Here is a 25,538-nt window from a genome sequence, read left to right on the forward strand (position 1 = left end):
ATGAGTGTTTTATTTCATTATTTTGAACACAATTCTTTCATGCCATGGCAAGAACATAATAGGTTGGTAAGCGATGCTCTGTGCTAGTATATTTCTAGTATATTTCAAATGTTGAATTAATTATAATTCTTTTAATTATAGCTCCGTCAGTCCTCCCTCGTTATAGTCTGTTTTATTAACAATGAAAAAAAAGAACTGTACAGCTGAAGACACAAAGCAACATTTTTTTTCAAATTGATTTAATGGAGTGTCATGCATTAAAAAGTCTTGGTTCACTTCAAAACGAGTCTCCAGTAAAGTTGCACAAAAATTATTGAACACAATCATGATCTTGACTGAATAAACACCCGTCTATCATGGTCCATCATCACATACGCTTCAAAATGTATCAGTTGTCTTTCAAATTTTTGTGGTTGAATTATGTGTTCATGGTAATGAGGTCCATTGGTAGTAGACTTGGTAGAAATGAGTGGAAGTCAAATTGACTCAAAACTATGATATGAACGATAATTTTAATTTCTTGCTTTTAAAACCTCTCAAATCGGACCTGGTCTAATTTGGTAAAGGAAGGTTAAGTACCTCAAATATGAACTTTCTTTAATTTTCACCTCAAGTTAAATGCTTTCGACTGCGCAAAATCCAGAACATCTGGCAGTTGTTTAATGAGTCCTCTTTGGTTGAGTTACTCTTTTTTCGTTTTTCTCCTGAAACCCCGGCAGCATAAAAGCCTGCAGACAAAGACTGAAACCCAAACCAAGACTCCAATCACAACCACAAAGAAAGCGGCCACATCCAGGCAGAAGTAGGTGTACCACGGCAGCTTGAAGCCTACAGCCTGCAGATGCGCTGCTCCTGCGTTCCTGATGGCATACTCGATCCAAAAGATGGCGTTGTCCATGGGCGGGATCGGCTTGTCGCGGTGTAGCCGGGAGAGACGTTGGATGTTGTCGCGGTAGGAGGGATTCTTGAGGACGTCCTTTAAAGCATCCAGGAAGTTTTCTTTGGTGAGCGAATAGGCCTCCACCACACGCGCTGCGCCACGCACCTTTAGCCTGAGGAGGTTATCGAACTGATCGAAAAGGAGGGGCAAGCCCAGAACGGGAACACCGTAGTAAATGGCCTCATACACGCCGTTGGTACCTCCGTGGGCTACAAATAAACGAGTCTTCGGGTGTCCCAGGAGATCCGGCTGAGGAAGCCATTTCACCAGCAAGGTGTTATTACCTAGTGATGAGGGCTGTTCGCCTTCAAACCTCCAAATGACCTTCTGAGGGAGTTCGGCGAAGGCAGCCGCGATGGCTTCCGTGGTCTTCCGCGGCAAAGCGGACACTATCGTCCCCAGAGACATGACCACCACCCCGTGCTCCCCGGAGCTCTGCATGAAGGCCTCCAGCTCGGCGGGCAGGGGCTGGGCCTCCTTGCACTGGAAACCGCCGATGTAGACGACGTTCGGCATGGTGGGCCGAGGAAACTCGAAGACGAAGTCCGCCCGCAGCAGCCAGATGTCGGCTGCAAGCTGCAGCGACAGCAGGTCGGTTCCGGGAGGGAAATGTCGCTTGAAGATATCCGAATAGGAAGGGTTTATGATGAAATACTGCTCGTACACGCTGTACAGGTGGTGGAGCATGTTCTTGGTCCTGTCTAGAAAATCCATCTGGTCGTGGAGCTCGCTTCCCGATACGGGGACGTAGGAGACGGGCGAGGGAGCTATAGTGAGGTGGCCTTCTCCGACATTAATCCAGCGCACATTGAAAACCATGGGCAGCTTGAGGTAGCTGCCCAGGATGACCCCCATCGTCAAAGCTGGGTCTGTTAACATTATGTCAAACTTCTCATCTTGCAGTCTCTTTATAAATACTGGGTCATCTAACATGGAGGCAATTAGTCTGGCCAGGATCTCGTGTCCCAATGCCATCATGTCTGTGATCAAATACTCCTGGCAGAACGTACGTATGAATGCAGGGTAACCGCGACACTTCTGCACCTTGAGGAGCATGTCAAGGTAGAAGTCCCGGTCTGATTCATCTTCCAGCATGGGCACGTCGATGGACGTGTAGACCGAGGAGTTACTGGGGATGTACCAGCTCTTGGCGGAGCGCAGCACCGTGATGTTGTGGCCTCTGGAGTGCAGCTCCCTGAGGATCACCTCCATGTTGATCCAGTGGCTGCCATCGACGGGCACCACCAGAATCCTGCCGCCGCTGCAGGAGGGGGCATTCAGCAACAGGCAGAGCAGTGTCAGCGATAAAAGGAGTGTGTTGGTCATTTCCTAGAAGAAACAGCAAACAGTTACTAAAACACCGATAGTATATAGTTATCCCACATTCCTCTTGTGTCATTGATGTTTTTGCTTTTCTAGTGTTTCATCATTATCTATAAACATTAACATATTTCTTATCTCAACTGGAAACTTTATCAGATCAAATCAAACAGTCTGGGAGTTCAGTGTTTATAGTGGTGGGATTGGTAGATCCTGGGCGTGTGGCTGAAACTGCCTCCCATTGTTTTGTTCATATGCTGCTTTCTAGTTGTTATTGATGTTTGGATTTCCTAATTTAGCATTTAGTCGCTTCATTGGATTTGATAAATCGCAAGCCAGACAGCAATACAAACATTTCCGTTCAGAGTGTTCGAGCACTGAGGCTTCCAGAGAAACGGAAAATATAATGCCACATTTCATCAACAAGAACCAGCTTGACTTCATACACTACAATATCACAGCAGACTGTGCACAGCCATGTTGAAAAAGAAAGTTTTGCTTTTTGAAGATGTTCCAAGAAGTACCCTCGAGATATTAAACTAAAGGGGGGCGGTTATTGTGTCACTGCTGCTTGGAAAGTAGCATTAGAATCTGTGTGAGTCGTTGACAACAGGGTCACAAGAGTCCTGAAGGTCACTTGCTGTCATGACAGGGAATAAAGTGCAAAATGGTTGGACAAGTGTTTCTCTCGAACCAATTGTATTTTTTTTTTAGCACAATGTGAACATAGTGGTCTTCACATGAATGCAAATGACCACACTCACTGAAAATACTTCATTTTTACACAGATGTGAGTTTTTAATGGAAGACTTTTGAAGACCAGCTGATATGAAATGACAAACTTGAACAGTTAGAATTAAGTGATTTTAGTACCTCCTCTACAATAAGCCAAAAACATTAATTCAATTAAATTTTATTTACCAAATACAATACAGTTATTTCAAGGCGCTTTGAGAGATGAAAAATGCAATTCCACATTTCAGTGAAGCCAAACAAAGGTGCACGCACCTTCACACAAGTTTTTTTTCAAATCACAGTCAGCAGCACATTTTTTGTTTGGATTGTGTTTTATTTTTGCTGCCTGATCAGATGTTGATCATTTTGAGTTATGTGCAGCTTGTTAGATGACACTGATGAGAGGTCAAAGTGAACTCATGTCATTATTATTATCTCACGCACATCATGATATTTGAATGAACATTAGAAGTGACTGCAAGAACATATTTTTTTAAGTTAAAATAATTTTTTAGGAAATGACAGAGAGAAAACTCACCTCCTCCTGGTAGAATTGCCACTAAGTGTGACGTTTCCGTGGACACACAGGTTAACTTTAACACACACACAGGGCCTCTACAACAAGGTCAAAGTCCAGCACGGGATTAGAATTGACTCTCAAAGGTCTGAACTGCCTTTTTAGAGCAAAGGTTGCTGGTGACTAGTTGATCTCAGTGACTGTAATGATTTTAAGAGGTTACTTCCTATTTATTTATTTTTTTTAATGTCGGTCCACACTTTGATTAATTTGACCTTTTCCTTGAGGTGTATTTTCTGTGCAACACACCAGCTCATATCTTTTATCCTCGGATGACATCCTCCACTTCAAGGTTCCCACCATAAATCAGAGATCGTGACTCAGTTTCAAGTTTTGCAGTGTTTGTTTCCTTTCTTTTTTTTTTTTTTTTTTTTAAGGGTATAATTATTGCTTTGGATGAGGAACCCTGTCCAGTAAAGCATGAGACAGGCGTGGCTGGGGAACGAGGGAAGGAGGAAGCGGCAAGGTCAGGCTGCGGAGGAAAAATAAAGTGGCGATTACAATAACACCGCAGCCCACTGCTCAACAGTCATATCAGTGAACCGCAGCCTTTCCCCTGCTCTCCTCTGCCCCTCTGGAGTTATATAAACGTGCTGCAGGGAGCAAGAGTCAGTTGGAGGTAATTGCAGCCCACAGAATCGAAGCCGCGCGGCTCACGCCCATAAAGATTTGACAGCGTGTCTAATAAACTGCAGACAAACGCTGTAATTTGGGAGATTAACTGCAGATCAGTGCCCATGTTTATCATTCAGCATGAGAATGAGCCGCAGAGAAGCAATTTTCATGAGTTTTCTGGCAAAACAACAGAATAAACCACATGAATACACACGTGAATCTTACTTACAGTGTGATAAAGCAAGGAGCTGCTCTTATGGGATCATGTGATTGGTCACATGTCAGAGTGGCAGCAACCAATAGGAAGGATGGATTTCATCCTCTGTCATTCAGTTCACTTATGTTCCACTTATTCATGGAAGTTAAAGGCCTAGCACCCATTTAAATATGTTACTACAGAAGAAAAGCAGTCATTATCACCAGTCAACCAATCATTTTTTGCCTTTTAATTTATACTTATATTCTGTAGCATTGAAAAAGGAGACCCAGAGATGGAATGAGTTCATTTTCTTCATGCAGGACTGAGTGTTGTTCACTGGAACGAGATATCTCTGCTCGGGGCCGGCCTGCCCAGATATGGTTCAAACTATGTGAGCGTTATCCTCCGTTCGCTCAGCTCAGTGACGTGAATCTAAATATTTATTTGACTCATACAAATTATTAACTGAGAAACTTGTCATCTGTCCAAGAAGGAAAAAAAGATCTTCTCAAGGATTCTTAAAGGGAATTGAACGTCATGTTAATATAATGTAATCTGGGTGTGTCAGCCATGTCTTTGTTCATAGTCGGCTAAAATTGTTTTTTTTTTTTTTCCTCGACTTTAACCAAATCGCTGCTGGTTGCTGAAACGTCCCACTGACCGAATTCACATGCATTTTTCCCACATTGTAGTTCCTCTTGAAAGCACCACACGTTCATTCATAAAAAGGTGAACCTCGATATGGCTTTTCCAATATAAACACATTAACGGATGAGAAGGTGCTCAAAAAAAAAGTCCCATCAAATTCTGCTTTTGGAGGAAACGTTTAAATTATAACCTGCAGCCACATGTCGAAAGTTTGCGCTCTGTTTTTGGACAAACACGCCTTCAGAGACTGAAGCTGCACGTCGTTGCCAAACACATCGGTTGCCACGGTGATTACTCAAATCAGGAAGGCCCGAAAATCAAAAACAAGCATCACGATGTGTCTTGTGGGACTGTTTCTGCATTCATCGCACCGTTTCAAAGCTGACCTCCTGCTCACAAACATGTGAACAAAGCTGCTCAGACGTTCGCTGGTTTCAGAGCTTTTCCTTCCTCCAATTGTTCCGTGTCATGATATGGCTCATTTAAATCCTCATGACGGTGTTCACAGGATTTTCTCAGATACTGTTTACTATTAATCAAAACACAGGTTGGAATTTCGCGCAGCCCCGAAGGCGCAGTTGGAATCAAGCCTTTGAAGGCCATTTCATGCGGTTTTGCTTGTATTTGTTCCGATTTTGTTTGTGCCAACTCACACCTGAGGATAAAAGTTAGGCTATTTGTAGGTAATTTGGCAAAAACTAATGGAAAAACAGCTTTACTGCCATCATAGCCATGTGCAAAAACAATGAGAAGTCAAGAGTTTACTGCAAGATTAACCACAAAGTTGCAGGGAATTAGTTAAATAAATACTGGTGATTTATAATGTATTATTCCTACATGTTTTGTTCACAAGTCCATACCCTGGGAAGTTAAGTTTCAAGAACAGTATTGCAGAGCTGCAAACTCTTTTTTTTGCCTTTTCATGTGAAAAGTGGAGAAAAATCCTCCTCTGTTAGGATGAACAGACAAGTTTAATTTGGAATTATTTGTGATCTGATCCATGTAAAACGCTGAGTTGCACAACTTGACAAATGTAGCCATTTTGTTCAAACATCAAGTTGTGAAAACTTTGAAGATCAAGTTGAAAACAAAAAGACAAACTGTCCAAAAACATTTTATTCCCTTTCATCAAACACATTTCACATCATAACTGACTTATCGGGTTGTTAAATCTCTGTAATTGTTTTTCACTGCTCGCATCGGAGTGTTCAGTTATTTCTTGACGTCAGTGATCGGCTTGGTCCTGATTTTGATCTCTCTGGATATCTGACACCAGGTGCAGGGCCCGAGGAAGCAGGAGTACACGCAGTCCTTGCAGACCGTTCCCTGTGAAAACAGAGTCACAGTGAGAGGAGGCGATGGGGGCAACGAGACGGGAGGGGGAGACGCCCTCAGCAAGGAGAGTCCAAAAGAGTGTAGGTGTTAAATTCAATCAATGTCATCAAAATCATTCAAACTTCATTAAAGTAAATTTTACTTGTACTTTAACAACAAAGTACAGTTGTGTTCGTTAGTTAAATAACTTAGCTTTTTCAGTGGTGCTGTAGCATCATTCTGTTGTCATACAGTGACATCTACTGGTCCCAGATGGTATAAACCAGTATTTAAAAAAAAAAAAGTCATATATAGTCAAATACAGTAAATGTGCAAAATTGCAACCATCACTTTGACAGTGGTCATGACCAGACTGTCTTACAGATTGCATAACCATGACATTATTTAGAGAGTCCCCGTCTTTAAATAGTGGACTGCAGTGTGTCGTGACTCTTGAACGGCCGTGTCGCTTCAATTGCTGGATGTTTGTGAGCAGCGTGAGTACAAGATTGTTGTGAACAGGTCGGACGCTGATCACAGATTAGATAAAGAGGAAATGCAGCAGTGACTTTTTTCATGCTGGCGTTCCAGCGCCGATAAAGCCTCGCTGTGCTCGTACCTCGATGCCGTACCGCTGGCGCACCGACACCCTGAGGGCCGTGGTCATCGGCGGGATCAGCCCGAAGGCGTCCAGCACCGGCAGCAGCGGACACTCGCCGGCCTCGTGGGCCGTTATGCAGGTGAAGCAGGGCAGGCACCAGAAGGCGAAGCAACCTGGGTCAGAAACGTGCTTAATGAGAGACCGCAGCTGGATAACATCAGTCCCAGTCAGCCCAGGATGAGCTTCTGGGCCTCGTAAAGATGCCTTATCTCGCTGAAATCAGGAGGTTTCGGAGTCGGTACAAATCCAAGGATACACCCACTTATCAGCTTTCTGCCATTTAACAGCACGTTAAAAATCCACAAAGTGATAAGAGCGTTCTCGGCTTCAGGGTTCACGTGCACGAGAGTGTACGTTTTAACCACATAAAGTGGACCAAGACTTTCCTCCGCATGGCTTCTGATGATCTGGGACCTGGTCTTTCTGCGTGGAAAACAAAGCAAGGCACTCACAATGGGGGAGGTCCTGGAAGCAGTCGAGGACGCCGGTGGACCACTCGTTGGACGTGGAGGACAGGATGAACGGCCGGGGTTGGATCACGGTCGTCTTATCTGTGCTATCCGACATGGCTACAGCAATAAATAGATAAATAAGGTGATAGCTATTATTTAGTGGATGCCTCAAATTCCAGATTCCATCCAGCAGCATTTAGATCATCTGAGGACTTCTGACTCCATTTTCTTTATTTTCTGTAAACATACATTCCAGTGTTTCAAGAGAGGCTTTTAATCCGTAGGATTATTCTGAAATTGTTCCATACTTGTCATTACTTTTTAAGTAGTTACCCAGTTCTGACCTGCTGAGCGTTACACGATTAAATCTTTTCATTTAAGCTTCTGTTTTCTCACTGGATGCATCATTTACTGTGTCTGTGAGCTGTCTGCTGCAGGCCTGCACAATCTTATGCATCTATTGGTTCTTGGTATATTTTGCTGTTTGTTTCTCATTTCCACTCATTGAGTTAGATGTGTCAGCCTTTAAAATGAGGAGAACAGATCAGAAAGTCGATCATTTTACAATACACTTTGCACTTGCAAACATTTGCTATTTGCAAGACTAAATAGTTCTGCAACAGGAGTAAACTGCCTCTACATAATGAAATATTTGAAATCTAAACAAAAAAGAGATTTGATAATATCTGAATCGTAGCTCTAAAACAGTGTAGCCCCAATGAACCTGTCTGTGATTCATGGATCAGTGCTGATTGTCTTACCTTAGTGTTCCTGAGGGTGAGGAGCAGAGTGTGTTCTACACCTGGAAGATGAGTGACGGTCTGCAGGGTTCTGTAACATCTTGTGCAGCTGCTGAACAGCAGGACAATGTAGGTCCATGTCACCGACTGGTCTTTCCAGTCTGACTCCGGACCAAATAACGTCAGCCGTCAGACATCGGACTATCTGCCCGTCACTCATCATTTCTAAAATCTCAGACATCACCGCAGGCTGAAATGAAGCCACGTTCGAGTTATGCCAGCGATTTGATTGACTGTGATATAATCAGTGATGAGGTTTGTTTCTCTTTGTGTCGGCCAAACAAACTTTTTTCAACACGATACCAGAGATATTGTTGATTCAGACGTTTCCTTCAATTCTCATCAGCGTGGTGTTTTCACATCTCCGTCACAATATTGAATGTTTTTTTTTAGAGAATCCATTCAGCAAGTGCTGAAGGTGCTAAAACTAAACAGCCACATTTAATCTAGTATTTAGTCTTCCTTCAGTGTGCCGAGAAAAATGGCAGATTGAATAGTAAACAGAACAGAAGCTCAGTGAATTCAACCTGGATACTAAATTGACCAATTACTGCCACCCAATGGATAAAAGTGGCGTTACATGAATTTCACATACTGCACCTTTAACTTCCACAGGTGGGCAGATGAATGAAAGAAATTCAGCTACAATGCATGTTTATAGTATTATTTATAGCAATGAAATAATAATAAAAAAAAATCACACAATCTAGAACATAAAAGTCCTGGAAATCATTTAGTGTAGAAGTCCAACTTTGACATCTGAGAATATTGAAGAATGAAACCGGCTGAGCTAAAAGATCTCCTGCCTCTTGTCGTTTTTTGCCCATATGGAATTCTTCTTCTACTACACTTCAATTCAATCACATAGTAATGAGCTTAGCATCATAACAAACTTTTGTACAAACTATTGGTGTTGGCTATATGAGCAGCAGATCTTGCTATCAGATGGAAGAGACAATAAAGAGACCTGCTTGTGCAACATTGCAAATTCCAGGACATGGACCTTGTATTTGAGGGAATTTTTACCTTCACTTTTGAGAAGGAGTTATAACCCTTTAACCCTCTGCCTGTGCATGCAGACATTGTAATTTTTCATTAAAGCACTTATTACTCTCTTCACAAAAAATATACATGAGAGCATTTCACAGTTGTTCCCCTTTAACCAAAAATAACAGCAGTGCAGACGGGGCAGTGGCGACATGGAGGTTCCACATCTTTCACACAAAATTTACATGAGAGAAATGTAAAATAGTATTCAAATCATGCAGGGAAACACACTAAAACTCCCAAATATATTAGAAAAACTGTTGGAAACACGACAACACTAACAATCTTTGCTTTTCAAAGATTTCAAGATAGTGGACTTTTTTTTATCATTGGAAACAATAATTAATTAGAAATCCTTTGTGCATCTGTGTTACTTTTCAATGCTGAATGAACCAATGGCACTGAGATGGAAAAGACCCCATCAAAGACGAACTCAGGAATGAGTTTTATCACAGTTCATTCACTTCATCTTGGAACAAAGTGAAGTTTCCGCCTCTCTGCAGGACTCATTGTGTCTGCTCAATCCTCTGAGGTAACAGGGAGTGGCTGCAGACTGGAGGAAGTGTGATTAAATCCCACTCCTGTACTCTGGAGGACCTGGTCTGCTGGTGTTTAGACCAAGTGCGCCCCCTGCAGGGAGGTCAGAGCGCTGTATCTGACTGAGGAGGAGGAGGAGGAGGAGGAGGAGGAGGCCTGAGCTGCTGCTGCTGCTCTTCTCTTCAGCTCCCTTGAGATCTGGAGCCAGGATAGCGGGTAGCAGCAGCATCCGTACAGGCAGTCGCTCCACACGCTGCCCTGCACAGACGGGTTGAAACAAAGAAATTTGCATTTAAGTGCAAAGGAGATGTGTTTACTGACATGTGTGGCAACCAATAATAAAATTACTGCTGCACTGATTCTCTCTAGAGAAACTTCCAGCAACAATCTGGTTTCCTTAACCTTTAAGCCACCACTAATCCATAAGTGTAAAACACACAAAGCATACATCTTCTAGAAAGTTGGCGTGAAAAGCCGGTGTTGTGTTTTTGGTGAGGATCCGCCCTCCGAACACAGCCAGTCTCCAGCAGCCAAGTCTTTGCTCACAGCAATATGAAGGGAAGGGTTTGCCAGTAAATGTTGGGCTGGAAAACGGTGGTGGGCGAGATCTGATAAATCAATACAGTCTGAGAGACGCGGCATGCGGCTCCAGCATGTGACTTCTCCTTCATGAGGCGGCGTCGGCTCACATTCTGTTTGTCTGATCAACTTTTAGCATGATTTATTCTCTATTGTAATCGTAAGCTTTAGCATTCGGCAGAGCCATTCAGCCACGCTGTGAATTCAATGTGGGAGGTGATCATCAACAACCGGCTCCATCTCTCCACCTACAAGACTTTATGGATCTCATACAGTTATGGGCTAAGCGTGACTTCATGAGTGCAGAAGCATCCAAAATCTCCACCGCATTGTTTCGAGTGGACCTGGACATTTCCTGAAGCGTCCTCGATGCGTGCAAAAAAACAGCTAATTTGCTTTTAACTAGTGGCTATTGCCATGTCTTTGCCCATCTTTTGAAAGATTACAATGTGAATCACCATGATCAGACAAAACACACAGCAAAATACAAAAACTTGGTCACAACTTTGAGCGCACTGCTTTGTATTGAAAGATAAATTCACGCTGAATGGACTTTTCGAGAGCACGTTGCTCTGTCCTTTGTTTTTCCCCTAAACTAGAACTAATTGGCCACCCCTGGCGTAGAGACCTGGGATCTTTAGCATGCCATGTGTTCTCTCAGATATCCTCTATCCCCGCGGATTCAGTGTAGGAGGGTGAAACAAATGACTAAAATGATGAGTGTGTGCCTGAGAACAGGTCTGTATCTAAATCTGTGTGCATACAGCCTGCTGGCTCGATCTTCACCTGGTTCTGGTTCTGTATCTTTTCTTTAATCAATGTGATATTTTTCCTCAAAGCTCAGCCTCTCAGCTGTGATCAGCTCAGATTTTAACTTGGATGAACTTTAAATTTCATTGAATATATCAGTTGGGAAAAATCCTTTTTCACTGTGTTGCTATGAAACTTCAGAAGGGAGATTTTTTTTTTTTTTTACTGAAAAAATCACCTTGTGAAAAAGAAAAGACAATGAAATTAAGTGAAGCTCCGAAAAACCAAACTGACAATAAGAGGCCCAAACTGTTGCAATACAATGTTGATGTAAAAAAGATGCAAATCTATTACAGTATGGCACTAAGGGAGTAAAAGGTGACTGAAAACACAACACAAGATGGAAAAAGCTCCACCAACACTCTGAGTGACCTCTGAGATTTGATGACAAGTAAAGCAAAACAACAGAGAGATGCAAAAGTTTTATCTAATCGACCTGAATGCGCAGCTTTATTCTCACGGCTCCTTCCACAGCAGCCTACATGCTGTGACTTGTTTTCATAAGAATCTTCTGGCATCCTCCGAGCTCATGCTCTGCAATATTGACAGCGATCCACGGCCCACTCCGCCTCCGGAGAGGACAACATTACCAGCCGCCTCCTCTCCGATGGCAGCGCTCCAGCCTCTGCCTGCCTGCCTGCCTGCCTGCCTGGCCTTCCAACCACTCCCTCCACCTCCGTCCCGTATCTGCGCTTCACTCTCAGACTGGCAGGGCTTATCCAGTCCATCGGACCTCACACCTCTCGTTCTGGCATGTGGGGTTTGCGTGTGAAACATCTGCTCGGCGCTAATGGGAGCAGCGATGGGCGACACGGCGCTGGTGTGTGCAGTCACGCACGTGGGTGAGCGTGTGGACGGACGGCACAGCAGGAAGGCAGAGCGGCATCAGCTCGTTCACGGCTCTCGCACAGTTTTAATTATTGACTTGATTTCGCCTCAGTGTGCACAGATCAGCCATAACATTAGGACCACCTGATCTGTTGGGCAAAGCGGGTGGTCGTAATTATACGGCTGATCTGAGAGTCACGAAGTTTGCAATAAAGCAATAATCTGTATCATTAGGGTTTATTATGAATGCCGCAGCTATTTCCCATGTGGACTTTCACCGTGTTGCATCACGGGGACGTCTCCATCTCCTCAGCGGTGATTATAATGACTCTGTTTAATTTAGCTGGAGGCAGAATGTGACCCAATTACGAGGAATCAGTTGATTATCATGAGACGTCGACTACAGCAGGGCCTTTTACTTGGCTTAATGACAGGAACACCTCAGGTTAAAGGAGCTTCTTAAGTTCTCCTGCTTTCGCAGCTGTCAAATCATTCATCACAGACGAAAAAAGAAAACCTGTATAAATGTATGGAGAGGCCTAAATCAGATGCGTGATTGAACTGTAAAAAAAACAGGGTTGTATTTGGAAATAAACGGGCCTATCATTTCAATCAAGCAACGGCCAACAACATTATGAAACTGCATGAAAATCTTGTGCAGGCGTTTCCAACCCGGGGTGAAGGACGCTCAGTGGGAAATGACAGAAATAACAAGTCCTCGCCTGCTCAGACGATGGTCAAAATCAGATTACAATTTACATAACGGAGGAAATAAGACCAAATGAAAGAGTTCCCGTTCACATCTCGGCACTGCTGAATGGGAGAGTTTGACTGAAGCTCTGCAAGCACTGTCGCTCTGTGATTTGTTTTAATTCGACTGAAATGCCTTGTTAGGTTTCCTAAGTTACTCAGGCAGTTCCTGCCATCCGTCTGCTACACCTGCTTTATCCAACTTAGTCTTGAAGAGGGGGCGGAGTGTATTCCAGCTGACGTCGGGTGAATTCACAGTCCATCGCAAACACAGTGAGACACACAACTAAACAGCTGCTTGGATCCGATGCTGTACCTTGATGCCATATCGCTCCCTGACCGAGGCCCTCATGGCCAGGGAGGCCGGCGGCACGCAGCCGATGCAGTCCAGCAGAGGCAGGCAGGGACAGGCCCCCACGGCGCTGGTCACCTTGCAGGTAAACACAGGGAGGCAGCACAGAGCGAAGCAGCCTGCAGACACACACACCACAGCTGGTCAGACTCCTAACTTTGACAGTCAGGTAGCGGATCAGATGTTGATTCCTCAGTCACACACTCACAGTCTCCGAGGTCTTTGTAGCACTCACACAGGCCGGTGCTCCACTGCCCCCCCTCGTGACCCCGGCTCTGCGGCTGAGTCTGGATCGGCCGGCGGGACATGGTTATCTGTATGTGACAATAGATTACCGTAGGTATAAATAAAAAAGACTGATATAACAACCATTATCACAGAAAGTGAAAAGAAGCTTTTTTCTCCAAGAGCATTTAAACGACCACCGATCACTGTCACTGTGAACAAACAGTGTCACAGTATTACAGACTCCATGATGATCAGATCAGGGCTCTGTAGAGGCCGTATCATTTCTTCTATTATCACATATAGACTTCACTATGTGATTGGGGTTATTGTACTGGATTAAAGATCAAATCTGAAACAGTCAGATGTTTTCTTGATGGCGTTGCATGATGGATCAACAGCATTATTTTTAGACGGTTATAATCATAACCTACCCTTTTTTGTGTTTAACAGTCTATAGCAATAATCATCTGCCAATGATACAAAGTTTCCTCAAATCACACTTCTCTTGTGTGGTTGAATAGGTGAATTCTAATGAATATATTGGATTTTGCTTTGTTTTCCACTCTCTCTTCTCTTTGTATTGCCTGTGAACCTAGACAAGGGGGTCAAGAGAAGCAAAGGAGTTCAGACTCGCCTGTCTTCCCATACACATGAGAACAGAAACAATTCAGCGATTAAAGTGTTTTAAGTCTAAAACAAAATGTTCTCATTTGCTCTGATCGGTGGAAGTTGAAATAATCCACCCGATTAAACATAATTAACATTGTGTCTAAATTCACAAAGAGGCTCAATGAGGAACGGATTTCTTGTTTCTTTTGCATTTGCAACATAGTCCATCCAGTGTTTAAGGAACTCAAAGTGCCTGCAGGAAATTAGAAAAATAGTTTACTCATAAACCATCAGGAATGATGCAAAACACAGGAAATGGACTTCATAAATGTTTAACCTGAAACTCATCTGACCCTTGTTTCAGGACCAGTGGGAGTTAACCGCTTTTAAATTCACTCTGTGAGCCGTTTGTACCTGAACTGCACGTAAATCCCCGCACCAGTGAGAAAGAACCGAGGTCACCAAACGGCAAACTTTACACCATGATTCCAGGAAGACGGTGAAAAAGATAAGAGAGAAGGTCTAGTGAAGGAGCCGAGGACACATTTCCATGCCCCTCCCTCACAGAGGATTAAACACCGCTGTCTCGAGTTATTCTTTAGCTCCGTCCTCTTCGAGCAGAACGCTTCTCTCTCGCTGCAGAGGAATGATTCACCTCGCTGCTCTGGAAGTTTAACCGGTGAAACACAAGACTTACCTGTTAAAGTTTAGCTCTCCAGCCGCCGGTGGCCAACTCTTCCCGCTCTGTTCATCTTCCGTCTTTTCCCTGCACCAGTATGTGGGAGCTGTTTGTGAAACTGCAGTGTTTTTGGTATAAATAAGAAACTCAAGACTATAAACAGGAGGCTCTGCTCCCATGACGGCTCTGACCTGCAGGTCGCTGTTTATCTATCTTCTCTTTATTCATTCATGTAGAGAATACCTGAGTCCATCAAGAAAGAAATGGAAAGATACGGTTTGAATCCCTCTCAGATATTAACCAAGAATTGTTCTCAAGAGTTTTCAACATCAGGTTTTCCAGTGTAAAAGTCGGCGAGGAAACCTTGTGGGAATTTCGCACAAGACAAACTATAGTATCTAGAAGATTGTTTTCCTTTTGACCTTTCCTGACTTTAGATTTTCGGGGTTTCTTGAGCGGTGCATAGTAAAAAACAAAGTGATAAAAACAGAGCAGTCAAGTGAATTCCTCCCGTATCAAACAATCCCTTTCTCATCTTCCATGAGGGCGACTGCTGGAACTATCACTGGCACTGGAGATTAGCAGGACCCACTTTCCTGCTTTTTTATTTTTTATTTTTTTTGTGCAGCAAAACAACTGCACATAACTTAGTTCTCAATCAGAATCAAATCTGATGGCATTTGGGAAGCCTTAGAACCTGATTGAACTGGTTTTCTTGATTCGATTGAGGATCTGATGGAGCAGGAAGTTCGCTGGCTCTGATCTTGCAGTTTGTTCAAGTTGGCGTTCATCAAAGAAACCCGACACGTTGAGAGATTCATCCGGCGACAACAGGCTGAACCAGCGTTGTTTACCTGTGAAAGAAAGTTTACTCTTTCTTTTTGATATTCCATCTGGTACCGCCTTAAACCAAGTTAAGCTTTCATGGTTATTGTATAGTTCATCACATGTACCAACACTGCCCATAAAAACAGTCCACACTTCTTAGTATCCAAGCGCATGTTTATTTTTTATACCTTCCAAACAATAAGACAAAGAGTAGTAGTGTGAAATCAATTACAGTTTCAAACCTTAAACCTCAACACAGAAACACACATTGAAGTTTATCAAACTTTACAAGTTAATATGTTGCAGTTCAGTGGATTAGCCTTGAGAATGTCCTCAAAGTTCAGTTTTATTGTCATTTTCCACTTTCCACTCGCTTCACGCAGACTGACGTTAACTCATGTGTCACAGTGATCACATTTTAATAGCATGAACATGTCACAGTGTCCACAGAACCGACTCGCAAAGTCCACAAAGTTGTAAAATATTACACCACTTGATTACCAACATAGGAAAGAAACTGAAATGATCTACAGACTTGAGCTAAATAACATCACTTCTTGCTTTTATAACAAAAATACGCTACATATTCAGCATCAGTTATGCTATACTTTATGGTTTAATCTGTTTATATCAAGTAAACAAGAAAAAAGTAAGTTTGTAGATTCTTGCCCGTTATTTCGATTTCATCTTGTTTTTGAATCATCTCGTCTATTGATTCCAACACTCTCAGTAACTCTGACCTGTAAAAGAAATAAAACCCTTGAATCTCAAAGAGAATTCGCATTTTGGGACACGATTGATAGCTGAGGTTAGTTTAATTCTCTGCAGAACTATGATAACTGCAGTCATGTCAGTCGGTGATGTGAGGTCTTCCTCGCTCTCGGTGGTCCCGCCGGTTCACATCAGGGTGACCGGATAGAAACCATGCATCGCTGTGGCTTGGCAGAGTGCATGAAACCGTGGAAGGTCTGCGAGGTATAAGAAAAAAACAAAACAAAACACAAAAATAAAGAAGCCGTGCGCAGAACAGAAGCTCTCTCCAGATCACACCCACACCTTATTACATCTCACTCACCGCGCCGCCTCAGATTGCTGCAGATGCAATTGATCAGGCTCTTTCTCTCCTTATTGTTTGTGGGCACAAGTGGGAAGGGACATTTCATCATTTTTCTCCCATGAGAATGATCTGCAATGACAACAGAAAATCACTATAAAACTGCAGCGTGGAAAACTTTTCATGCACATTTGTTTGAAATAGAAAGACCAAATACATACAAGTCCTTTAAAAAAAAAACAACCTTTGGTCACTAATTGGCACTGTTGTTTAAGTTATTACTTACTTTTAAGTTACATGTAACTTCATGAAGTTCGACTGAGGTTAAATCTGTCAGTTTGAAATCAAACGGCGGCACACATACGTGATCTTGGTCTGTTGGGGTCGGTCATCAGTCTGTTAGAGTCCGATGCTTCCAACTGTGACCTCTGCCCTGCAGGTGAGAAGAAAAGAGATTTAAAAGACGGAGACACATTTGACAGAATCATCCCCATCCGGGATTGTAAAATTCCATTCTATTCTTAAAGAAAGCATTGAGAGAAAAGCTGAGAGAGACAGCAGCTCCGCAACAGAGGAACCTACATGAGCATCTGCATCGTCGGACTTCCTTTCCAGTCACTTCAAATCCAGCAGAAAGAGCTGAAAAACAAACATGTCGTTAAAGTGGACGGCATTAAACACCCATTGTCCTCCATCACTTTGGTAATTAAGAAGATTAGAACAGCAAATCAGTGCAGAACGACTTCAAGACAACTCGTACTCGTGCTGAAGCTGTCGACCAGGATGATGAGCAGAAGAGTCGCGCCTCCGATTCTGGACGTGCTCATGATGTCTTCTCCGAAAGCTCAGCGCTGAAATACAAGAAAAGAGAAACTTTGACTCTTATATATCAGCTGATCGTTCATGTGGATCTGCAGGCTTTGATTTGTGCATCAGTCTTGGCTTCTTTAAAAGGGGATTTTTTTTTTTTTCTTATACTGAAGGAGGGTGGTGATGAAGATTCTCTCAGGCATGCACGGATTCATCCCCAAAATGTGATCAACATGGAGATAACATTCAGCAACACAAACATGCATGGAGGCGCAGTGTAGTGCGAAGCCGCGGATGGACGGTCACCTCAGTTCCAGTCATTTCGCACAGATTATTACCAGAACCGTGTCAATGAGTGAACCATTCGGCCCAGCAGATCCGCTCCAGTGGCGTCGAAAACAGGCAGGATGACTTTAGAACGGGGAAACAACGATGTTTCATTTATGATTAAACATGGACAGACGGACTGTCCCTCAGAACCGTCTTTAAAAGACAGGACAATGCAATACTGTTTTATTCCCTTCTTTCTTTTAAATTAGTGTTTTTAAAGACTAGAAAAATGTTTTTAGGTAAAACACGATGGGCTTCATTTTACTGTATAAAAGGTGTTTTTTTTTTAATGTGGACTGATTGAACTGATCTACACACCATTCACATTAGCTGATGACACCAACAGGACAGAACACACGGTAAACAACAAGAACACGGCCTCCAGAAAGGAAGATGTTCTGATAAGCTGCACAATAATACTACAATTGTTAAATTTATGAGGTGTTTACATCCCAGTTGACCTCCTCTGTGCTTGAAATATCACCCATCAGCAGAGATTTAGCGATTAGGACCTTCAGACCCCTCCCTCCTCTGAGAAATATTTCCACTGACAGCATACAAAAGGAGGTCAGTTGTATCTTAAATAATCTCAACCTGAAAATGACCTGTTCTCCTGTTGTCTTCTGGGGGGGAGAAAAAAGGATTCTATCCCTAAACGACAACATCTCACGCTGCACAGCATGAAACTGATGATAGCAAATACCTATTCTGTTCTAAAATGTGTGATATCTGGAGGATCTTTCCCACGCTGCTGAATCTCTGAAGGCTATGGAGGCTGCCGGCGTAAGATTCTAATCAGTAACGGACTGTCGAGCTATTGCTGTTGAACAGGTGAGAATTTTCCCTCCTGGACTGGAATAATGTAATAAATAAACTACAGAGATTACTGAGTAAAGTCAGGAGTGTGGAGATGAGGTGAAAACACACCACAAAAATACACTACAGATCCATTAAACTCTTATTTTTAGTGTCAAGTCTTTCTCTGTGTATAAATATAGAGTATTTGTTTACTGTCAAGCCATCGCTGTATTTACTGTAAATGACTGTGTGTGGTGCAGCACTGTCACACTCCTGGGATTAAGAAAGCCTTTCTGTTCCAGACTGGTCTATTTTCTGTTATTTACTCACTCCAATAAACATTCTTCAGTGCAGGATGCAAGAAAAGCATGAAAGGGTAAACTTCCAAACGAGTTAAGATGAAGGAGATTAGACATTAGAGACACAGGAAGTGGTTCAGAAATGAGGGAGAATGAAGGATTGTGGGAAAGATAAAAGGGAGCCCGGGAAAAGAAGGAAAGTGAGTCAATGGAATGGATAAAATAAAGGGAAGAAAGAAGAAATAACAGGGTGGAGAGAAAGTGAAAAGAGAGAGGGAGTGACCGGTTTAAGCTCTCGTAGTTTCTTTCTTTTGTACTGGAGTATAATTTCCCAGAAGGGCCTCGGCTCAACTGCAAAGAGAACAAACAAGCGTGAGCCAGCTCAGACATGAAGCGCTACTCCTGTTATGTATGTGGGATTATCGAGCGGCGCGTTGCCATTGGCTGGCGCGTGAGTCACTCTCTCTCGTTACGCGAGGTGCGTAATTACGCAGTGCGCCCTCGAAACTTTGGCACACCTCCACGGTGTAATCCGAGGTGTCAGCAGCGGCGGTGTCGCTTATATCAACCGCACAGTGACGTCCTCGTGCCGCTATGAGGCAAGACGCAAGACGAGGAAATCCCCGAGGCCGAGAGAGCGACGAGAGGCCCCTTTAAATCGACGCTTCCTCGGTGCTGAGCCAAGAGAGAGAGAGAGAGAGAGAGAGAGAGAGGGAGAGAGAGAGAGAGAGAGAGAGAGAGCTCTGATAAACAACAACACGGTTCTCAGAAGGAGCTTTTACTGGATTCAGCTCATTACTGCGGCCTCGAAGAAATAAGGTGAGGTTGATTTTTTTTTTATGATATGAGGCAGAACATTTGAGCGATCGTAGAGAATAAAGCCGCGTTCGGAGCGGTTTGGAGCGGCACGCCGTGGTCACGCTCCTGTAATGCCTGCGCTGTTGTGTCGGCGTCTGCTACACCTGTTAGTAGTGAGAGCGATGACAGCAGATGGGTTTATTTCAGAGGGAAAGAAACTGCGGAGAAGTGTCGGTGCGCACTTTCCAGAAGCCGCGCGCTCCCCGACGCGCCAGAGCTATTTTTGACGCACGTGTTTGCTTTCATTGACAGGCATCGAGGACGCTCGCGTGCGTCTTTTTCCCCCCCCCCCACAACACATTTCGCCGCCTGTACACTCATTGTTGAATGCCATTGCGGAAGTGAGCGGCTTCCTCGACGCGACACACCGAGCCGGGGCTGTGCGGACATCTAGCGGCCGATCGGGTTCAGAGAGGAGCGGAGCGCAGCGATGTACGGAGCTTCAGGTATCCCCGAGCTCATCCCGCCCAGCGGGCCGCCCCGGCAGCCCGGCCCGGCCGGCCAGTTCAACCCGGGACACCCCCAGGTCAACGGCCACGGCGCAGGGCCCAACCCGCAGAGGCTGGGCCAGAGGGCCCCCAAGCTGGGCCAGATCGGCAGGTCCAAGAAAGGTGAGAGACCGGGGGGGTGGGGGCAGCTTCAGATCAGCCACACATCCAGCAGTTACTGTAGCTTCAAATGAAGAAAAGTCACTTTTAAGATGGTATTGTTTTGAATACAAGCAGAAAAACGTGTGTCTCAAGAATTTGAACTCTAGGATGTTTGTTCTCACTTTGAAAAACTTAAAAATCACAAATTCAAAGACTGAGATCCAACTTCAGTTTGGTTTCTACTGTATATCTAACTTTAATATGAGTCACTTAATAACTGACAATATTCAATATCATGTTACATCCCAACTTTGGGGAAGCTTTAAAGTGGGGTATTTTGAATTGTTGTCCAAAAAGTTTTGCTATTAAATTAAAATTCTATGCAGTAGTGCCAAAGCTTCATATATTTGTAGATCATCCACCAAAATCTGTGCATATTGAAACATTTAAATAGAAATTGATGTTAAAGGAAAATTCCTTACTTTGTAAGGTTTGAATTCAAAATGACGAATTAATCATACAATCAAATCTATTCCAAGTGGTGCAAAACTGTCCAAAAACTCAAATATTCAAAATTACTTGTTAAAAAGGTCTCTAAATGAGCTTTAGTCCTCATTAAGTAGTATTATTATTAAGAAATAGTGCCCAGTGTTTTAATAAAAAAGTCCACTAAACATGACTTACTGGATAAGGTGTCTTTAGTAAAAGATGCTGACACTTGAAGTAGTTTCGTGCTGATGATCAAGCACAATTTTATTTCTATTTTTAAGATAACTGCATCATCAAACTGCAAAAAGCAGAGACTTTTGTAAAAGTGCCAAACACTATGGTGTTTATAGTATCATAAGAAATGCTTCAAAAGAACTCATGTCTCAATTAATACCACCTTTTCTCCCATATTGCTGCATTTTCTTAGTTAAGTATGAAGAAACATATGAGTTATATAATGTGTTGACTCATATCAAGGAAGTTTAAATCAAAAGTATTTTGAAAGATCTTAGTTTTATTTTCACTTCCATTTTGTTGAGACACACAAAAACTTCCCAGAGTTACAGAACATTTCTTAAATGATCCAATATTAAATCCCAACATGAGACAACTTTCTTGGTCAATTCCAGTTAATTAAAGAGCAGATTTCACAGAGTTGGGTTTTTTTTTTTTTTTTTTTAATGCTGCTGAGTTTCTGTGAATATCGACGATCAATGAAATGAGTCACGGGCGATTCAAACAAGGCCACAGCCCCCGGTCTTCATGACTGGTTAGAGGCTCCTTGTCCTGGGATTCCAGACCAGTTTTGTCTTCAAAGGAGGGAAACTTGATGGTGTAAAGGAAAGTTTTGTCAGCAGATTAATCAGTGGTTCACTTCCATTTTTTTCTTCACAATTCAAATATCGATGAACACCAATGGAACTGCTAAAAACAGATGTTTTCTGCTGGACTCGTGTGTTGTTTCTTTTTTAGTTTTTGGGGCTCAACGTCAAATTACAGTGACAGCAAAAAAAACAAAAAACAGATGATATCAGTTTCACCAAATTAGCACTTATGCAATGGAAATGCAGCCGCCTACACTGTGTTCATGTGATGAAATGTCACACGCCACCTTCATCAGACAATAATCAGCACTTTTTGACGCGGTGTTCCCATTCTGGAAGCCGTAGTTAGTGGTTAACTCGCATCACGTCAAATGGAGTGCATGATGTGCTGTTTACAGATGCTACACTCTGCCTTACGTTTTATTTTTTTCAAATAAAAGAAACAAAACAAAGAAATCTCTTCATCTCAACTTAGAAAGTTACAGGAGGATGTTCTTAATAGTTTTGATGAATTTTAAATCTGAGCTTTGCGTCCGAGGCAGACTTAACTGGAATGATATTTCCAAAAATATCCACTTCTGCTTTATTGCCCAGATGAAGAAAAAAAAAACCAAAAAAAAAAAACAAAGCAAAACCAAAGCACCCCTCTCATATTGTTCCTGCCAGTTTGCTTAGCTTAGCATTAAAACCGACGACGTGGTGAGTCTGTCTGCTTAGCTCAGTCCAAAAGCATCAGAATCTGCATAAAAGCACCACAGAAACTCACTCACGCATTAACACTTTCTATCATCTGTGAGGCCTTAAGTCCAAAATGAAACATCAGATAAAGTGGTTGTACAGTTTTTTTTTTTTTTTTTTGACCAGAAACGGCAACTTTTAACAGACTGCTGTCTTCATGAGAGCCTACAGACAAGTCAAATAAGATTAAAAAGTTTTCTTTTTTGATCATTGGTCTAGAAAATGGGACAGCTGCTGAATGTTACGGATTGTTTTTGGTTATTTTGAAGCAATAGTTCACAGTTGTCACTATTTTCTGGTATTCGAAAGACAAAATGACTAAATGTGGATAATTTTGATTTAATATGTTTGAATGAAAGGATCAAATTTGAAAACCCATCAGAGAACAGTGACATCGACAGCATGCCACAGTCTTGTGAAGGTGTACATCTGTGGAGACAGTTGTTGTAAGTGTCCCTCTTCCTCTTCCTCCTCAGTGGACCTGGAGGATGAAGACCTGGACGACATCATGAACAACAACGGCCAGTGCCCCGTCTCCTTGTCGCCCATCTCCTAAACTCCACCGGGAAGTGCCATAAAAGAAAAACAAGAATTCTACCGGATCCCCCTTTTCTCCGGGACGCCGAGCCCACCCCTGTCAGTGATCTTGGCCTTGGTTCCTGTCAAGTGTCCTACTGAAGCTTCTTCTTCTTCTTCTTCTGGCGGCTCGTTCTTCGGCTCCCGAGCGGCGCCCGTTCGGCGCCGAGCGACGCCCTGACTGTACATAGTGTTTCATTTAACCCGACCTTCGGTCGGACTGCGGACGGATCGCGCTGCATCGCTCTCTATACCTCGGACGTAGTAGGCTATCAGGATTTTGAGGAGTGTCTGCATTTTCTTCGAAGCTTCTTAAACAAGGGCTAACATGTCTTAAAAGTTGCACTGAGCGGAGGGGTTGGAAGGTCGGCGGCGTTATGAGCCTGTTAATGTGTATCAGACAGGTGAAGTGTCGAGCTTTGGATGTGCAATGACGATCATTCTGTGCTCACACACCGATGTGTGTGTGTGTGTGTGTGTGTGGTGTACTATTAATCCAGCAGATGGAAAGCTAGCTAGTTACAGGACAAGAAAAGCAAACACACAAACTAACTGCTATTTATTTATTGTTTGAAAGGAAAATGAGACACTCGTGTTGTTATGGCTTCTACGTGTTTTTTACTCGTTTGAGTGGATATCGCTTCGGTCCTCTTATTACTGAGAATTTCTCACGTTTTTTTTTTTCTTTTCTTTTTTTTCTCCAAATGGTGCACTTTGTGGGAATGCCTGTTATGTGCAGTGACATGTTGCAGAATTCTATGCATGAAGTTTGTCCGAGCATCAAAAAAAAAAACACGTAACTGGTGATCCTGCTAATTAAGGGCTAGTATTTCCACTACCACTGTTGTTTTTTGTCTTCTTTTCTCTTCTAGATTGTGCTGCGTCACCGTTTCCCTGAGCTCTTTGTTGGCTTTGAGCTGCAGACTCAGCACTAAAGAAGAAAAAAAACAAAAACAATAAAAAAAAAAAAAAAAAAAAAAAAAAAAAACCTACTGGACAACTACTGAATGAATTATGGGGCTTTTGTGTGTTTTCACAGGCCGGGTCTCCCTGCTGGCTTCACCCAGCCGCCGGGAAAACTGTGTACAGTTTCAATGATGTAGTGAAATGCCAAACGACACTGCGTTGTAATTCTCACCGGCATGCTGAGCTGTAATTACGAACAAAAACTATTTATTTTTCGGTCTGCTTTCTGAGCTGCGCCCACACGAGATGGTGTGTTTGAGGTCGGGCTAATTGAAGGAGGAGTCAGAGTTTCACAGAAACAAGCAGATTAGCGATCACTGCTCAGACAATCGCTGGTTTTCTGAAGTTTATTTTATTGAGGAAAAAAAAAAGCCTTTTTGTCGAGACATTCATGCTGATGTTACGTTACGTCGCTGGCTGTAAAAAACAGTTGTTGGTAGTTATCTTGGATTCTTTCTCTCCACGTCACGGAGACGCTGCGTTTCACAGCTGTTTCTCTGTCTCAAGAGATCAATGTTCAGGTTGTGACTCACTTCTGCTGCATGGAAATGGTGGAGTTTTCATGATGCATCTCGGGAAATAAACTCTGAATCTTTGTGCACGCCGTTTCATGCTCTGTTTTGTTCGCTCGCCTCCATCGATTCAGTGGGTCAGGAAAGATTCTAGTGTCATAAAACCTGATATCTTTGAAAGAAAGACACATTGTTTAGAGAGCAGTGTAAATGAGGGAAGCAGCAATATTAACTACTTTTACCTGTTGCACACAACTAAACAGCTGAAATACAAAATTAAGTTTCCAAATTTAAGATGAATTTAAATAAGATTTGATCCATACTAATATCGTTTATATATTTGTTTTGTGTTCTTGCATTGTCTGCCATCTAATTACATTTTTGTTTGTTTTCCTTTCTAATTATCTGTAGTTTTCTCCGAATAACATTTTGTTATTCTAGGTCGGCATTTGTCTGACGTCACTCTCACAAATGTGTGTTTTTTGGTTAGATTTTCATGAAGTGTTCACGCACCTATTGTTGGAAATGCGAGCGAGGCTCAGCTGAATGGCCGATTCACGTGATCGACACGTCAACGCTCACATTAATTTGTCATATTTATTGCCCCTCGATAAATCTCACCTTGTAACTGATCCTGAAAAGCTGAAACTTTGTGGACTTCAGACTGCCTTCAGCTCAGTTCTCAGGGACTCACTGCAGGAGTACGACACGCACCCAAGCATCAAAACGTTGGTCTTTCTAAAAGGTCAGTCCCAGTCGGTGATGTTTGGGAACCATTGTTGAATTTTACTGATGAGAGTGAACATGTCCAACAGATTTGGACTTTAATGTTTTGGGTGACCAGAGATCAAATAAGGGGTCAAAAGTCTTTCTTTGGAGGTAAAATTCACTTTATTACATATGTTTGTTTGTTTGTGTTGAATCTGTGCTGTTGCTGTGTGGTTTGCATGTTTTCCTCGCGTGCGCCTGAGTTTTCTCAGGGATCTTATCTTCGATTACTTACCGGAGTTATGATTCCACTTGTGGATGGCTGGATGGACCTTCAAGTGAAGATTACACTTTTTCTCTTTTCACAATTACTTGAAGACATGAACGGAAACAAGCGGAAAAGCCGCAGTTCAACAATCCAATGTGAACAATTTTGCAGAATCTTTATTATTTATGTGCAGCACGACAAACATTGTCC

The 25,538-nt window shown here is 42.8% G+C and overlaps 2 protein-coding genes across 5 annotated transcripts; both read right to left on the bottom strand.

The window, feature by feature from the left end:
• Positions 1 to 9: 9 nt before the first annotated feature.
• On the bottom strand, positions 10 to 2,602 carry LOC115385267 (UDP-glucuronosyltransferase 2B15). The gene has a single exon (XM_075410410.1). It carries the CDS (start codon positions 2,264 to 2,266, stop codon positions 683 to 685), a length of 1,584 nt encoding a protein of 527 aa, XP_075266525.1. The 5' UTR covers positions 2,267 to 2,602; the 3' UTR covers positions 10 to 682.
• Positions 2,603 to 6,135: 3,533 nt separating this feature from the next.
• LOC115386073 (cornifelin homolog A-like) lies at positions 6,136 to 14,812 on the bottom strand. 4 transcript variants are annotated; one of them, XM_030088265.1, is made up of 7 exons: positions 14,699 to 14,804; positions 13,373 to 13,478; positions 13,129 to 13,283; positions 8,223 to 10,103; positions 7,462 to 7,578; positions 6,968 to 7,122; positions 6,136 to 6,360 (listed from the first exon to the last, which is right to left on the bottom strand). In XM_030088265.1, exons 5-7 carry the CDS (start codon positions 7,574 to 7,576, stop codon positions 6,247 to 6,249), a joined length of 384 nt encoding a protein of 127 aa, XP_029944125.1. In that variant the 5' UTR covers positions 7,577 to 7,578; positions 8,223 to 10,103; positions 13,129 to 13,283; positions 13,373 to 13,478; positions 14,699 to 14,804; the 3' UTR covers positions 6,136 to 6,246. The 4 variants fall into 4 exon arrangements, with proteins under 4 accessions (XP_029944125.1, XP_029944123.1, XP_029944121.1 ...); XM_030088263.1 differs by lacking the exons at positions 6,136 to 6,360; positions 6,968 to 7,122; positions 7,462 to 7,578 and having other exon boundaries at positions 8,912 to 10,103; positions 13,400 to 13,478; positions 14,699 to 14,812; XM_030088261.1 differs by lacking the exons at positions 6,136 to 6,360; positions 6,968 to 7,122; positions 7,462 to 7,578 and having other exon boundaries at positions 8,912 to 10,103; positions 14,699 to 14,812.
• Between the last annotated feature and the right edge of the window lie 10,726 nt (positions 14,813 to 25,538).

The sequence above is a fragment of the Salarias fasciatus genome, chromosome 3 (genome assembly GCF_902148845.1).
Source record: "Salarias fasciatus chromosome 3, fSalaFa1.1, whole genome shotgun sequence".
In the NCBI taxonomy this organism is placed as follows: domain Eukaryota; kingdom Metazoa; phylum Chordata; class Actinopteri; order Blenniiformes; family Blenniidae; genus Salarias; species Salarias fasciatus.

Bases quoted from the DNA above. Each gene is read 5' to 3' on its own strand.
- LOC115385267 (XM_075410410.1), bottom strand. From the start codon at position 2,266: ATGACCAACACACTCCTTTTATCGCTGACACTGCTCTGCCTGTTGCTG.
- LOC115386073 (XM_030088261.1), bottom strand. From the start codon at position 13,472: ATGTCCCGCCGGCCGATCCAGACTCAGCCGCAGAGCCGGGGTCACGAG. The intron at 13,284-13,372 runs GTGAGTGTGTGA...GTGTGTCTGCAG, and splicing joins CTACAAAGACCTCGGAGACT to GCTGCTTCGCTCTGTGCTGC. The intron at 10,104-13,128 runs GTACAGCATCGG...CCGTCTGTGCAG, and splicing joins GGGAGCGATATGGCATCAAG to GGCAGCGTGTGGAGCGACTG.